The sequence below is a fragment of the Mandrillus leucophaeus genome, unplaced genomic scaffold, assembly GCF_000951045.1.
Source record: "Mandrillus leucophaeus isolate KB7577 unplaced genomic scaffold, Mleu.le_1.0 Scaffold434, whole genome shotgun sequence".
Taxonomy (NCBI): Eukaryota; Metazoa; Chordata; class Mammalia; order Primates; family Cercopithecidae; genus Mandrillus; species Mandrillus leucophaeus.
The window spans coordinates 418,683-432,729 of NW_012104632.1; the positions used below are offsets into that span (position 1 = coordinate 418,683).

Consider the following 14,047-nt stretch of genomic DNA (forward strand, 5'->3'; position numbering starts at 1 on the left):
GGTTGGCGGTGGGGGATGGGAAGGAAGACAGCCTCCTGATCTAACAGGGAAAAACTCAAAGAGAAAACGCAAGGGCAAGTGTGGATTACATGATGTAATTCAATATTATTAGATAAAAATAAGCAGGGAAAGGTAGATGTGAAAATACAGTCACTGATTACCCTGGGTACTACTGTACAGTTGTACAAATGGTTCACTGCACAAAGGTACTCAGTCAGGGAGGTAAAGCAAAGGCCTGACGTGCTCCTTTGCTTAGCTGAGCTTCCTGTCTCGGAGAAGGATGTGCCCTGAAAACAAAGCACTTTTTCTTTTTCACACAAAGCTTCAGTCCATTTCCCGGGTACCTAAAAGTTGTCTACTGCAAAAAGACGACTTTCAAAACCTTCATAAAAGTTCCATTTGGTACTGAAGGGGACTGTGCAGTCTTACTCCACTACTATTGTACCACTTCAGCCTCCAAATCTAGCCTACCAGCCTACTGTTACATCCAGAGAGCCACTAGAAAAGGACAAAACTATACAGAAGCCAGTCTTCCCTATGGAATGCTCTCTGACCACACCATTCTTTCACAATTCAGTGTGAACTTACATTTTAAGTCTGGTGTTAAAGCCTGTTATTCTGAAGATGATGATTTATGTTGCACTAAAGTAAGCTTTTCATTATTAATGGAAAGCTGCTAAAATTTAGAATGTAATTTAATTCCTTAGGGGTATAAGCGTAACTGTACTTTGATTATTTCAATGTAATGGCTGCTTCTAATTCATTTATCACTATACATGCTAAAGGCTGGTAGTCTCGCATTTTGTCAGGCATTAGAACTATCATATATGAACAGGAGGTAACAAAACTGCACTTCCTAGAAGACAGTCTGTAATGTGTTCTAATCACAGAAGCAAAGAGCTATTCCCTCTTTCCCCAAATTAGTCAAATGTAGGTCACTACACTTTCTATCACCATACATTTTCAAGTTTTCTACTTTAAAACAACAACAGCAACAGACACTCCATACATAATAATCTAGCAAAATTGCTCTCAAACTGCACGGGTCAGTGGTTCTTTACTTTGAAGGCTCTCATTTCACACACAATACATAATTGTACCCACAAAATATTAGATGCTCACCTAGGAAAGATCATACATTGTAAGTTTAATAACTTAAGAAGTAGATGTAAAGTATAGGAGTGCCAAGGAAAATGAAACCCCTATACTTAGTATGGTGGTTTGATGGATGGAAGCTTTTCTTATTTCTCTTTAAGCACACAGTGAGCAAATGTGCCGTGCCATATTCTCATTGGTAAACCGAGGCTGTTCTCTGGAACTGGACACCATATATAATAACCAACGAGTGCAAATCTTTGTTTTTACCTCGAATAACATAGTTATCCAGTGCATCTGCCATTCTCTTCAGTGCCTCAGTTCTATCAGGGCCATATGTGATTAGCTAAAAACAAGCAAACAAAAAACTCAATATATATATATTTAGAACAATGTTAAATGATTCATTTTAGTAAAAATTAAAATATTTCATAACAGATATCTAAATATATCTTGAAATTTTATAATAGTTCAGTTTTCAATAAGTCAATTATGATTTTTTAAGTATATAAATATTAGAATCAAGTTATTTCAGACTTTTCTCCTACATTTCATTATCATAGTAAAGAGTGATTTTACAAAAACAAAAATGTAACAAAAGTACAGAAAAAATTTAAAAGGAGATACAGCTAAATGTGAATATTTGAGATAGGATTTGAACATCTAGGGTAGTGGTGAGGATTAGATAAGACATTTTTTCCCTATTTTTCTGTGCTTTCCAAGTTTGATACCCTGAACAGCTAACAGTTTCTTTCTTTATTTTTTATTTTTTGTTTTTGAGATGGAGTCTCACTCTGTTGCCCTGGCTGGAGGGCAGCAGCGCAATCTCGGCTTACTGCAACCTCCGCCTCCCAGGTTCAAGCGATCCTCTCGCCTCAGCCTCTTGAGAAGCTGGGATTTCAGGCATGTGTAACCACGCCCAGTCAATTTTTTTGTATTTTTAGTAGAGACAGGGTTTTGCCATGTTGGCCTGGCTGGTCTCACACTCCTGACCTCAGGTGATCCACCCACCTCAGCCTCCCAAAGTGCTGGGATTACAGGTATGAACCACTGCGTCCAGCCCTTAACACTTTCATAACTAACAAAAAAAGTAAAGTCTCAAAAATAAAAGTATAAAGAAAGAAGACGACTTAGAAATCATTCGCAGTTTTACACATAATATACACAGAAGCAAATGGTACTTTTTCAGAAATCAAAAAAACAGAAAAGTCTTACCATTCTACATGATTTAGTGCCTACTTATACATATCTCTATAATTTAGCAATGAAATAAGACCTTAACTATTCATTAAAGATTTTTCTGACAGTTATTTTAGCCAATCTATAGATTGTCTTTATTTTAGTAGGTTTTACTAGCTCTTCAATATCAAGCAAATTTGAAAATTAATTTGTAGGCCATTTTTCTGAAGAGAAAAACATTCATCTAAAAATTGAATATTTAAAAATCAACCTACAATATTTTTACACAGTTTTATTTTTAAATTAAATGGTGGTTCTCTATAAACAAAAGACCTAAACTTTATTTTAATACTACTAATAACTTAGGCCAGGCACGGTGGCTCATGCTTGTAATCTCAGCACTTTTGGAGGCCGAGGCGGGCGGATTGCTTGAGCTCAGGAATTCAAGACCAGCCTGGGCAACATGATGAAACCCCATTTCTACAAAAGATATAAAAAAATAGCCCGGCATGGTAGTACACGCCTGTAGTCCCAGCTACTTGGGTGGCTAAGGCAGGTGGATCGCTTGAGCCCGGGAGGTCGAGGCTGCACTGAGCCAAGATTGTGACACTGTACTCCAGCCTGGGTGAAAAAGGGAGACTCTATCATTTAAAAAAAAAGCACTAAAACCTTAACTGAAAAAAGAAAGATAAAAAATGGTTTGTTTACTGCAACGACAACATTAAAAAGGACACTTGGGGAAAAGCCATCTTGAGAAACAGGGTTCAATAAAGAAATCATTCCTCAATACAGATGTATCACTTCAGAGAACACAGATTTTCAAAATAAAATCCATAATCTGGCCGGGCGCAGGGGCTCACGCCTGTAATTCCAACACTTTGGGAGGCCAAGGCAGGCGGATCACGAGGTCAGGAGATGGAGACCATCCTGGCTAACAAGGTGAAACCCCGTCTCTACTAAAAGTAAAAAAATTAGCTGGGCTTGGTGGCACAAGCCTGTAGTCCCAGCTACTGGGGAGGCTGAGGCAGGAGAATCGCTTGAAGCTGGGGTCGGGCGCGGAGCTTGCAGTGAGGTGAGATCGCGCCACTACACTCCAGCCTGGGGGACAGAGCGAGACTCCATCTCAAAAAAATAATAATAAAATAAAAATAAAATCCACAATCTTAATTATTACAGCATTTTAAATTTTATAAGGTTTTAAGCATTTAAAGATGCAAAAGTTCAAGGTTAAAGATCCAAAAATTCAATTCATTTATTCTGGAAAGTCAAACTTCAAAAAGACAGGTGGCCAAAACGAATCTTATACTCTTATATCAAATCTACTTACGTAATTGGTAATTTGTAAAAACTGAAGAGAAAAGATCAAAAAGTACTCTAACGAACACTGCCTATCAGCCCAACTCTTGCCATTCATTCATACTTTCATCTCAGGTAATTTCTGCCAATGGCCAAAAAAGAAACCTTAATTCCTTCTCATTGCGATGAGTTAGGGTGGCACCATTGGTTAGATGTTTATTATTACTACCGTTCATGCACATGTGTGTGATGGTGGTGATATGACATAGTTGGGGAGGAGGAGTACTGCAAACTAACATAATGCTGAACTTTCTCTCAAGAGAAAACACTGCTCTGCTTTCGCATTACATCAGTGCATAATTAGTTGTTCATAGCATATGATGCAGATAAAGGCCCAGTTCCAAACTTTTTAAATATCACTGATTTTTCAGAAGAAATCAAATAATCCATTAAGAAATTAAACTAACTTTTGAAATCATAGGATCATAATAAATGCTAATATCACTTCCTGGTTGGATGCCACTGTCAACTCGGACCTGGGAGAAAAAAAGAAAAAAAATAAAAGTAATTCATAGTGTGTAGATATTCTTTTGTAATCACAAATTTCATTTCCATGGAGAAAATGGATAAAGAATTTCAATCTCAAATAACATTTTAAGTTCTGGAAAATAGGAAAACAACCTAAAATCTTGATCCGTTAATACGCAATGCAACACATTTTTTGGTCTGCCACTGAATGAAGAAACTAAGAAATAGCAAAAAAAATAAAAAATGAAGACTTCCTATATCACTATGCCAGGATGCTGTGGCTCTCTGACGGCGTCTTCCCGCTGAAGCATGGCATGGATGATGCCCTTGCTAACTGCACTCCCCACCGGACCCTTCTAAGCCCGCCAGTGAGGCCCCTAGTCAAGCCTGCTCCTCAGCTCCATAGGAACGTGGGCCTGGGCCTTTCATGTCTGTAACACTTTCCTTTTTTGCCTCACCCTCTCCACTGTAAAACACTATTTTTCTGTTAGTGTTGGTCCCCTGAGGCTTTAATGTTTACACAGCTTTTCCTATGGCTTTGCTTTGTAAAGCCCCAATTAGAGTTCTGATTTTGTGATTTTCATGGGGTGTGGGGTAGGGGGATAGCACAAGTTCAAAATATTCTTTTGAAGAGGCTGATTGCTGTTAACCAGCCAACGAGTGAGTTAGTACATCGCTGATTCTTGTTTTCATTTCCCAGTTTGATACCAGCAGCAAGGCACGGAGGTTAGCCATGCAAAACTTTAAAAATGAGCAGTTACTGAGGACAGAATATTTATTAAATTATTTGAAAGAAGTTTTGGAATCTGAAGTATTTAAAAGCTAATCAAAATACTTCAGACCGTCAGGCACATCCTAGGGGTCTTGAGGACGGAGGAACTGAATCAAAGCTGCTGGAACAGCAGGACTTTGATGCCCAACGTTGTAAAGGGGTGGGAAGAGAAGAGCGGAAGCTCACGTAGCCTTCCACCTGTGGGAAGAAGCCTTCCTAATAAACAGCAGCTCATCTGTCTGCAGCAAGGCAGAAAAAGGTCAACACAGCGGCTGTTAGGCCTTTAATATTTTAATTTAGGCAATTATCAAGGGACCACATGTAGAACCTCCTGTCTAGGATATCCACATGAGGGTATAATGATGGCTTTATTATACGGTGACATCAGAAGACAAGCTATAGTTTCCTTTTCTTAAAATTCACACTACTATTATTCTCTTCGTAAGGTTGTAAAAGGAACACTATAACATACCTGAGGGGCTTTTATTTCTGTATTTGCAAGCACAAACAAAAATACAGATATCTGTGTTCGTATTCACATTCATATAACAAAAATCTTAATTTTAAACAAAAATCATTCAGCACACTTACGAAATATACTTGGCTTTCTATTTTCTGAAAACATATTTCAGGACATAAACTGATGTTCTATGAAATTCACAGTGTTGACAAAAACTAGAAAAAAATTAATGGAGCAGCTTTAAAAGCAATAAAATAACAATCTACCTTTTCCCCACATTAAATAGCCCCAAAATGGCAACTAGTAATCAGGTTACATAACAGAAAAGATATCTGTGAGTTTTCATTTTCTTAATTTTAATACCAAAAAGTGAAAGAGCTAATTTGACCAATATGTCATCTTTAAAACCATAGCATGCTTGCTAATGCTGTGTTTAAAAATAAGACTGATACAAGTTCTAAAACTTCTGACTTTAACTACATCCTATCAAATAAGACTGATACAAGTTCTAAAACTTCTGACTTTAACTACATCCTATCATTTGCTACATAAACTGCTACAAAGCTAGGAGGAACTTAGATGTTCAACTCACAAATAATATAACATAGCCAATAAAGAATATTTATTACATTCTTCTATAGTTCCTTACTTAAAACTTCTGTTGCCTTGAATAATATCATCCTATAAGGTGTTACCTAGAGCTCTTAAATGTAACTGTGTTATTTACTAATATTATGATCACAGAAGTTATATCATCTTAACTTTAAAATACACAGGATAAAACCAAGATATATATAATCAACATGTATCTTTATAGAAGCAAATCAGTATTTTCAATTAAAAACTGTACCACAGTATGAAAACTCTGATTTATAATTTGCTATTTATGCTGTTTTTTCCAAGTAATAATCAGCTATATTTTTATTTCTTAACAACCAATGTGAAGTCAGATCAAGTCTCCATTCCTCCATGAAAGGCTATACAAATTTGCACCGAAAGCTTTAAGAAAAAAGTCAAATGAAATCAGAACCAAATTTCTGGGCAGAACAAAATTGTGGTCTGAAAATAACAAATTTACAAAAGATGATGATCAAAAATAAAAAAGGACATCTTCACCTCTGCCATATTAATAAATGTCAGCCTTAATGAAGCATGTGAAAAGTACAAACCATAAGTTAGCTCTTAAGTATGCATTCTCGTGACCAAAAACGGTAAGAGCCAAAAATTGTTTTCTAAGGTAAACTGACTGCTCTAGTTTTAATAAGGCAAGGAAGAAAAACAAACAGTAACAACCACAACAAAACACCCAAGCACCTCTGTACGAGATTCTCAAACCATTGCTCAGAAACCTCTCGCATAATTAAAATTTCTGTCCTCAGTACCACAGTGGACCCTGTGAAACTATAAGACGTCTCCCACCCTTCATTCTCAATTCACCTCTCCCACTAAGCACAACTCCCAGCCCGCCATGTCTACCTGACAAGTGACAGCCCAATCTGATTAAATGCTTCCAAGGGAGGGGACTCGTGGGCCTCCATGACAGGCCAAAAGTGATCACCATGGAGATACATAATTACAGCTGTCAACGCATCTACTGTCCTGCTGACATCAATTTGATTGCTCCCAGCAATAATGATAGACAAAGCTTAGTGTGCACTCTCCTGCACCCAATCACTTTATCTATTCCTTGGTCCATTTAGCTGACATGCAACATTCACACAAGCAAATAACAGCAGTAAGCAGAACATTTAAGGCATTTTAATTGTTTTTTCTTTCTATGGATGGCTCACAACTGCAAATGTTATTACATAAAACTCCTGCTGCAGCATTAATTGAAGAAAGATTTGGTGGGACGAAGACTGTAGGGGGTATAGTTTGTCCATTATCACTTGCACTTTCAACAGGTCTCACGTTTGAAAATTGCAAATTGCAAAAACTTGCAAGGGCAAAATGTTTGACATCTTGTTAGCTATTACAACATGGTGAAAACTTCTAACGACTAGAGTAATCATTATGAATTCTTATTTAATACTTCTTTTGTTTGATTAAAGAAGTATTTAGATATGTCCCTATGATACTTGTTTTCTCATCTGCTATTTAACGTCACATAATGCCTGTTAAATCTTTACAATTTTTTTTCTGCCTTCTGGCTTTGAACACAGCATGGAGTCTCCAAGCCTAGAAAGGGTCAAGTCCCTTTAGAAAGCACATGGGCAAAAACAATTTAAAAAGTGAAATAAATCATATATCCAATAACATCTTCAGATTTAGAATTCTTCCTGTAATCTTTCACCATCTTCATGCCAGTAATCAAAACGAATAATTTGAATATTCACAGATGGTACAGCCTTGTCATCTACTAGCTAACATAATGTCATATATATATGCGCTTATTACCTTGATCAAGAAAAAGGGTATGTCCTTGTTCTTTTTTTGCAACAAAAACTATTTTTAAAATAGCTATTAAATATAGAAGAGCTATGGAATAAAATGGACAGTGGTCACTTTTCTTCAACTGATATAAATAATATGTACTCCTTAAAGTCCATGAGGTTTAACAGACTGAGACACACTTTGTTTGCCTTAATCAATTCAATTTCCTTAAATTTCAATTAAGGAACTGATTTTGTGCTTGAATTTCTTGACAAGTGACTATATAGCAGGGTTGGATTAGTTCATTGAAAAGATTAAATTGTAACACAAAACATCATTTCTCATTCTTAGGATTCACAGTCTTTTTTATTATAATTTTCAAAAGAATTGGGAACACTGTAAGCTATCATTTATATCATCAGATGTCTCCAGGCTTCCCCTGTCCAGTGGCTCCTGACTTTCTGGAATACCTCAAAACACTGAAAAAATTTTGTTTTCAACACAAAAACCATGATTCCCATGAATTTCACTTGTCCTTCAATTTACACCCTTTGGTGTTGACATGCTTTAACATAAAAGTATGACATAAATCACGAGTGTAACCCCTCAGCTGGTATTACAGCTTAATGACTTACACCAGGTAGATGTAATGGCTCTTGGTACTGAGACAATCTCCCAATAGATGGTAAACCAAAAGACTTGTAGGGGTCCTGAAAGTTCAAAGGAAAGGAAGCACAGTCTTTGAAATATAAATCAGCACAAGTAAGGTTAAATATTTACACAATGAAGAACCATTTATAGGTCTATTTTCGACATATGGTATTTACCAAATCACAGATTTCAGAATATTATTGTCTTTTACTCTAGACAACTTAGAATGTACTTAAAAATCAAACAGAACTGTAAGCAGAATTTAGCCTGACCTTGTTCATACTTTATTGAAATTGGTAAAATTCCAACATTTTATAAAACTTCTTAGAATGCCTTGGGCAAAAAATAAAATAACCTAGGCCCTACATCAAAACATACTCAAGTTTAGAACAACAAATGTGGTACACTAAAGATATTTGTTTTTCTTACTTCTCAAACAGCTCACATACGGTAAAACTTGAGAATGTGGGTTCTTCAAATAAAGACCTGAAAAAAAAAACTTTGCACATGCTACTAGATATGTACTTCATTTGTAAATATCTTAGATCATCAGAATAAATAGGTTCAATGTCATAAGAATGAAAGCAATACTACTTAAAATATGAAAAAACAAGAGCAATACAGTCATGCCAAAACATATTTTTGAACTCCTTGAAAAATATTTCAAACCAGCTTTCAGTATTCTTAAACACAGACATTGATTTATTTTTAATCTTGACAGACATTTTTGCTGTCGAAAAGTAAAAATAGTACAAATGTTACCTTGCATTCTTGTTTTAGTTATTTGAAAAAAGCATTTAAAAGTACTGAACTGAGAGTGTATGAGTAAAACCCATAATTAAAATTATAAATTATGAGTACAAGTTTTACTTAAAGCTTTACAATTTAAATTTTGATTGTTATTTTCATATAATAATAAAGGAGAAAATTATACAAAAAACAATGTTGGGAAAAATTTTAAGTATCCAATCAACAACTAATCTGTACCCAAGGTGGGTACACATTTTTTTTGTTTTTTTAAACAAAAAAAAAAACCCATGGAAATAAACGTTACTTCTTGTTAGTGTTGTTTGAAAATAAACAAAGAAAATGCAAACAAAACAAAAACCATGGTCCATTCAAGCTCAAGAATATTTAACTAATGCTTTGTTGCCTCTTAAAGGATTGGTAGCTATTTTCCCATCTACAAATACATGACAATTAACTAAACCCAATTATTAAAAACTATCTGGAATTAGGTCAAAATTATCTAATTTTTTTCTGGTTTAATTATGGATTACACAATCCAATAGTTGGCAACGTTATAAAACCCTAACTTTACCTCATTGTTTGGCTATACCAGGTCTCATGACTCTGGACACAACCACCATCCTTCCTCCCAACACCATTCATTTTTACCTCAGCATAAACCCGACATTCAACTGCCCAGCCGTTGATGGGAATATCAGCTTGTTTGTGTCTGAGAGGGTAGCCCTTAGCAACACGGATCATTTCTTGGACTAGGTCCAGGCCAGTAATGCATTCTGTGACAGGATGCTCAACCTGCAAAGCCAAGGTCTGCCAGTCAGTAGGTGTAGAAAAAGATAAATAAATAGAAACAAGAAAAATCACAAAAGTTTTTGGGTAAAATGAAGTTAATTAGATGTAACATTTAAACATACTTGACTAAAAACTCTTGAGCTAGGGGAATAACATGAAAGAATGAACACAATACACAAATCATAAAAAAAAAAAACTAATGCCTAAAAGTATTTGTAAACTATCTGTATTATTTTTCTCAATTTTGATTTATTTGTGGTCCAACAATATTTAAGAATTTTAATTTTGAAACTAATTCTTAACCAAAAAACTATACATTTATTTCACTGCAATCTTCGATGTGGTTGATAATCAACCTATTCTGCTGCACTTAACATGGCATCTAGAGGGGCAGCTTATGATTTTCCAAAGCGCTAGTCCACCCCAAGTCTCACCCACTTGCATGCTTTCACTAACCCATCCTGACAAGCAGCCAGATTAGTGTAATCTTGCATCAAGGCAGCGTAGCAGAAGGGAGCAGATGGATCCTTCAGGTTGCTTTCCCTCCACACTGACTTGGGTAATGCTTAGCAGGCACAACTGCAAAACTGAGCCAGTGTGATTGCTCTGCCCTCTCAGCAAATTGCTGATAACTACTTGGGCTGATGCTGTCATGCAAGTACCTGGCCTTCTGCACTAACACAGGAGATATGTATGTACAAAAACACGTGCTGACTTATAGATACACAAACAGGGATACATGTCAACATAAACTTGGTGGATCACTTAGAAATTCTTAACCTTGAGTTAAGAATTTAAGAATTTAAGTTAATAATTAAGAATTTAATTCCACTTAAGTCACTGGGAAAGAGTGAATTATCTACCTTTCATCTAAAACCTTGAATAAGTTCTAAGAATTTAAACAAAACTTTGGCCACATCTGCTGCTTTGACGCCATTTTTTTCTCATAAAAACTAAGTATCTTCTAAATGCACTTCACAATAGTTTCTTTATCATGACATGTCATATTTCATACACTCTGACACAGGAAAAGGTCAGTGAACAAACGAATTATCTTCCCATCTTCAACTACACTAATTGAAGGATAGGACTTAGTCATTATAATAATCTTGAAGCTTATTATAAGCAGACAATGCCATAGTCTTAAAAAAAAAGCTTTGTAAAAATAAACAGATGGCATCCATAATTAGCTTTGTGTGTGTTATGAGTTTGTTTACAGTTTCAACAACATTTTAAGACATTTTGACATAATTTTAATGACAAATCATCACTAAAATAAGCATCTACCCTTCGTAAAATAAATGTGACACTAAATAAAGATCTTATTAGGTAGTTTAAAATATACATTTTTGAAAACAAATTATGATTTTGTAAGAACGAAGACTCTATAAGATAAATATAATAAGAAAGTAACTAGCAAAAAAAAAGAAACCCTCTATTATTACTAGAAACCAATTTCATGTGAGAAAGCATCTCAGCACTCTACTCAAGAGGTGAACCTGGATGAGTGTGGTGCTTCACGCCTGTCATCCCAGCACTTTGGGAGGCCAAGACGGGAAAATCACTTGAGGTCAGGAGTTTGAGACCAGCCTGGTCAACATGATGAAACCCCCTCTCTACTAAAAATAAAAAAATTTAGCCAGGTGTGGTGGCACACGCCTGTAGTCCCAGCTACTCAGGAGGCAGAGGCACGAGAATTGCTGGAACACGGGAGGAGGTTGCAGTGAGCCGAGATTGCACCACTGCACTTCAGTCTGGGTGACAGAGCGATACTCCACCTCAAAAAAAAAAAAAAAAGAAAAAAAAGAGGTGAACCTACTATGTGCCAAGTGCTTTACATCAATACTATTCACACATCCCTGACAGACGAAAAGACAACTTTAAGAGTTAAGTGAACCATTCAGTTTCCTCTTTCTATGACCAGTGCCCATATAAGCATATACCATATACAAGGCAAATAAATATATATTGAATGAATGAACAACAAATACAGATTCACACCTATAGTAAGTGGTCGAGATGGAGCTGGAACTTATCTCACTGCAGAGATGACGTTATCTTCCTGATCTTCCTGACAGAAATATATATGAAAGAAATGTATGCATAAAAGTATATGCAATGGCTATACAATTATGTATACATATCTTTTTAAAAGCATATTACTATCAAGGTTTCAAGATCCAAATTTGAAGATGGATCTATAACTGTGTAGGAAAATAGGTACATCAGATCCACTTTGAATGGGATCCAAAAGTAGACCCACTGTGTTCTAAACTTAGTCATATAACAGATCCATAACATTTTACAATCTAAATTAGGGAGCTACAAGTAATTCAGATTAGAAGCAACTAAGCAGATAACTAAAATAACAAGCTGCTAAAGGTAAAATCCTTACTAACAGAAATTTTAAAAAACATTTACCTTTTGACAAGTACTGCATAAGTCCACAAAATAGTCTAACTTGCTTGAATTTTCCAGGTAAAAGAAATCAACTTCTTTAAAGTAAAACTTAAAATTTTAAACATTTTCGAAAGAAATCCTTCTAAATACATAGGATTCCAAAGCTACTCCACAGGATATGAAACCTTTCCTTTAGACTGTGTTATTACCAGAAATCTTATAAGTACAACATTGCTTAAATAATCACAAATATCCCTCTATTCCCAAATGCTTAGCAACAGTTTCTCTCTATAAGTTAAGCTCAATACTTAAGTGATAGAACAGGGTTATATGAAGGAACAAAAGGACGGACGGACGGAAGGAAGGAAGGAAGGAAGGAAGGGAAGGAGGGAGGGAAGGACAGAAGAACGGATGGAAGGAAGGACAGAAGGACAGACGGAAGGACAGACGGAAGGAAGGGAGGGAAAAGATGGTTAACTTGACCAAAAGGTTATAAAAATAAAAAACAAAAAAGTCAAAAATTGGTGTGTGGTAAACCAACAAGTTCATCTTGTCCCACTTAGAAGAAAAATGTAACTACAGAAGTCTGATGCTAATAAGCATCTGTTGTGAGGGCCATTATGTGGGGGAAAAGGTTTCTGTGTCACTTCTATTTGGGAAACACCGGGTTAATCTCAGTTCAACAGATTGTTTAGGAAAGGCTCTTGTCATTAGCATGCCCATATGTCCTGTGACTCTCCTAGAGAAGGGCCTTGTGCAGCACTTCCTCCTCCTTTTGCAAAGTACCTTTATGAGTTGCCAAGTCCATGGAACACACTTTTGGAAACAATGCCTTAAAAACATTCAAAATACAAGATGGAATTCCCTTATTGTTACTCCATCCTCAACACACAAATATTTTAGAACCTGGTTTCATATGTTTTTCCTACCCGACAGCAATGCGCTCATTCTAAAAAGCACACAAATCAGGGATCCACCAGAGAGCACTGTTTTGCATTGTTAACATATTAGCATGTGAATATATAAATCTTGGGATTTAGTGAGCAACAGTAAGCCCGAACCCCCCTGCCACAAAAAAAAAAAAAAAAAAAATCCCATTTACAAAAAAAGAGTAAGCCCTACCAAGTCATAATACCTGAGTCCTCAAAGACAAATTTCTCAAGGGTGTGCCACACTGCAGAGTCTAACAGTTGTTGATAAATTCATTTGTATTGGTTACATCCCTAGCTCACCATGAATCTTTTGTTCAAACATGCACAAAAAATTATCAAATGCCATATTATAGGACATAATCATGCCTCATAATATCCCATGCCATTATCATCCTCATGGACTAGAATAAATATGTCTAGTTCCATACACCTACGCTAGATGTTAACAATCGGCTGGCTTTTTATAGATCTACTTGCTATTTTAATTCAGTTTTGTCTTCTTAATCACCATCAAGCTGTCACTATTAGCATTGTGTCCAAACCTCTTACTACTCCCTCTTGCTCATCTGTTGCTTCAAATTTATTTCCCAAAATATAACTAAGCTTGTCAAATGCAACTGTGAGGTAAATTAGGTTGTGCTTCATCTCTGAGTGCTTAATGTATCTCATTTCGGTAGCAGAATAAGCTTAGGAAAACTAAATCTCCTTGGCACTGTGCTGTTACCTACGTCATGATTCTAAAAATTATAACAACAAACACTGACACTGCCATTGTCATCTTTAGCCTATTCCTCATTAAATACAAACTAGGAAGTATGCTAA

At 35.9% G+C, this 14,047-nt stretch overlaps 1 protein-coding gene across 4 annotated transcripts in view; it reads right to left on the reverse strand.

Moving 5' to 3' along the window:
- PCCA (propionyl CoA carboxylase, alpha polypeptide) overlaps nucleotides 1-14,047 on the reverse strand; it is a 461,774-nt gene that overhangs the window by 237,312 nt on the left and 210,415 nt on the right. For all 4 annotated transcript variants that reach the window (XM_011993783.1, XM_011993782.1, XM_011993781.1 and 1 more), the window contains 4 exons: nucleotides 9,753-9,896; nucleotides 8,339-8,413; nucleotides 4,038-4,106; nucleotides 1,366-1,441 (listed from right to left, as the gene is read on the reverse strand). In XM_011993783.1, coding sequence (XP_011849173.1) covers nucleotides 1,366-1,441; nucleotides 4,038-4,106; nucleotides 8,339-8,413; nucleotides 9,753-9,896 — 364 coding nt within the window. The remainder of the gene's footprint in view (nucleotides 1-1,365; nucleotides 1,442-4,037; nucleotides 4,107-8,338; nucleotides 8,414-9,752; nucleotides 9,897-14,047) is intronic.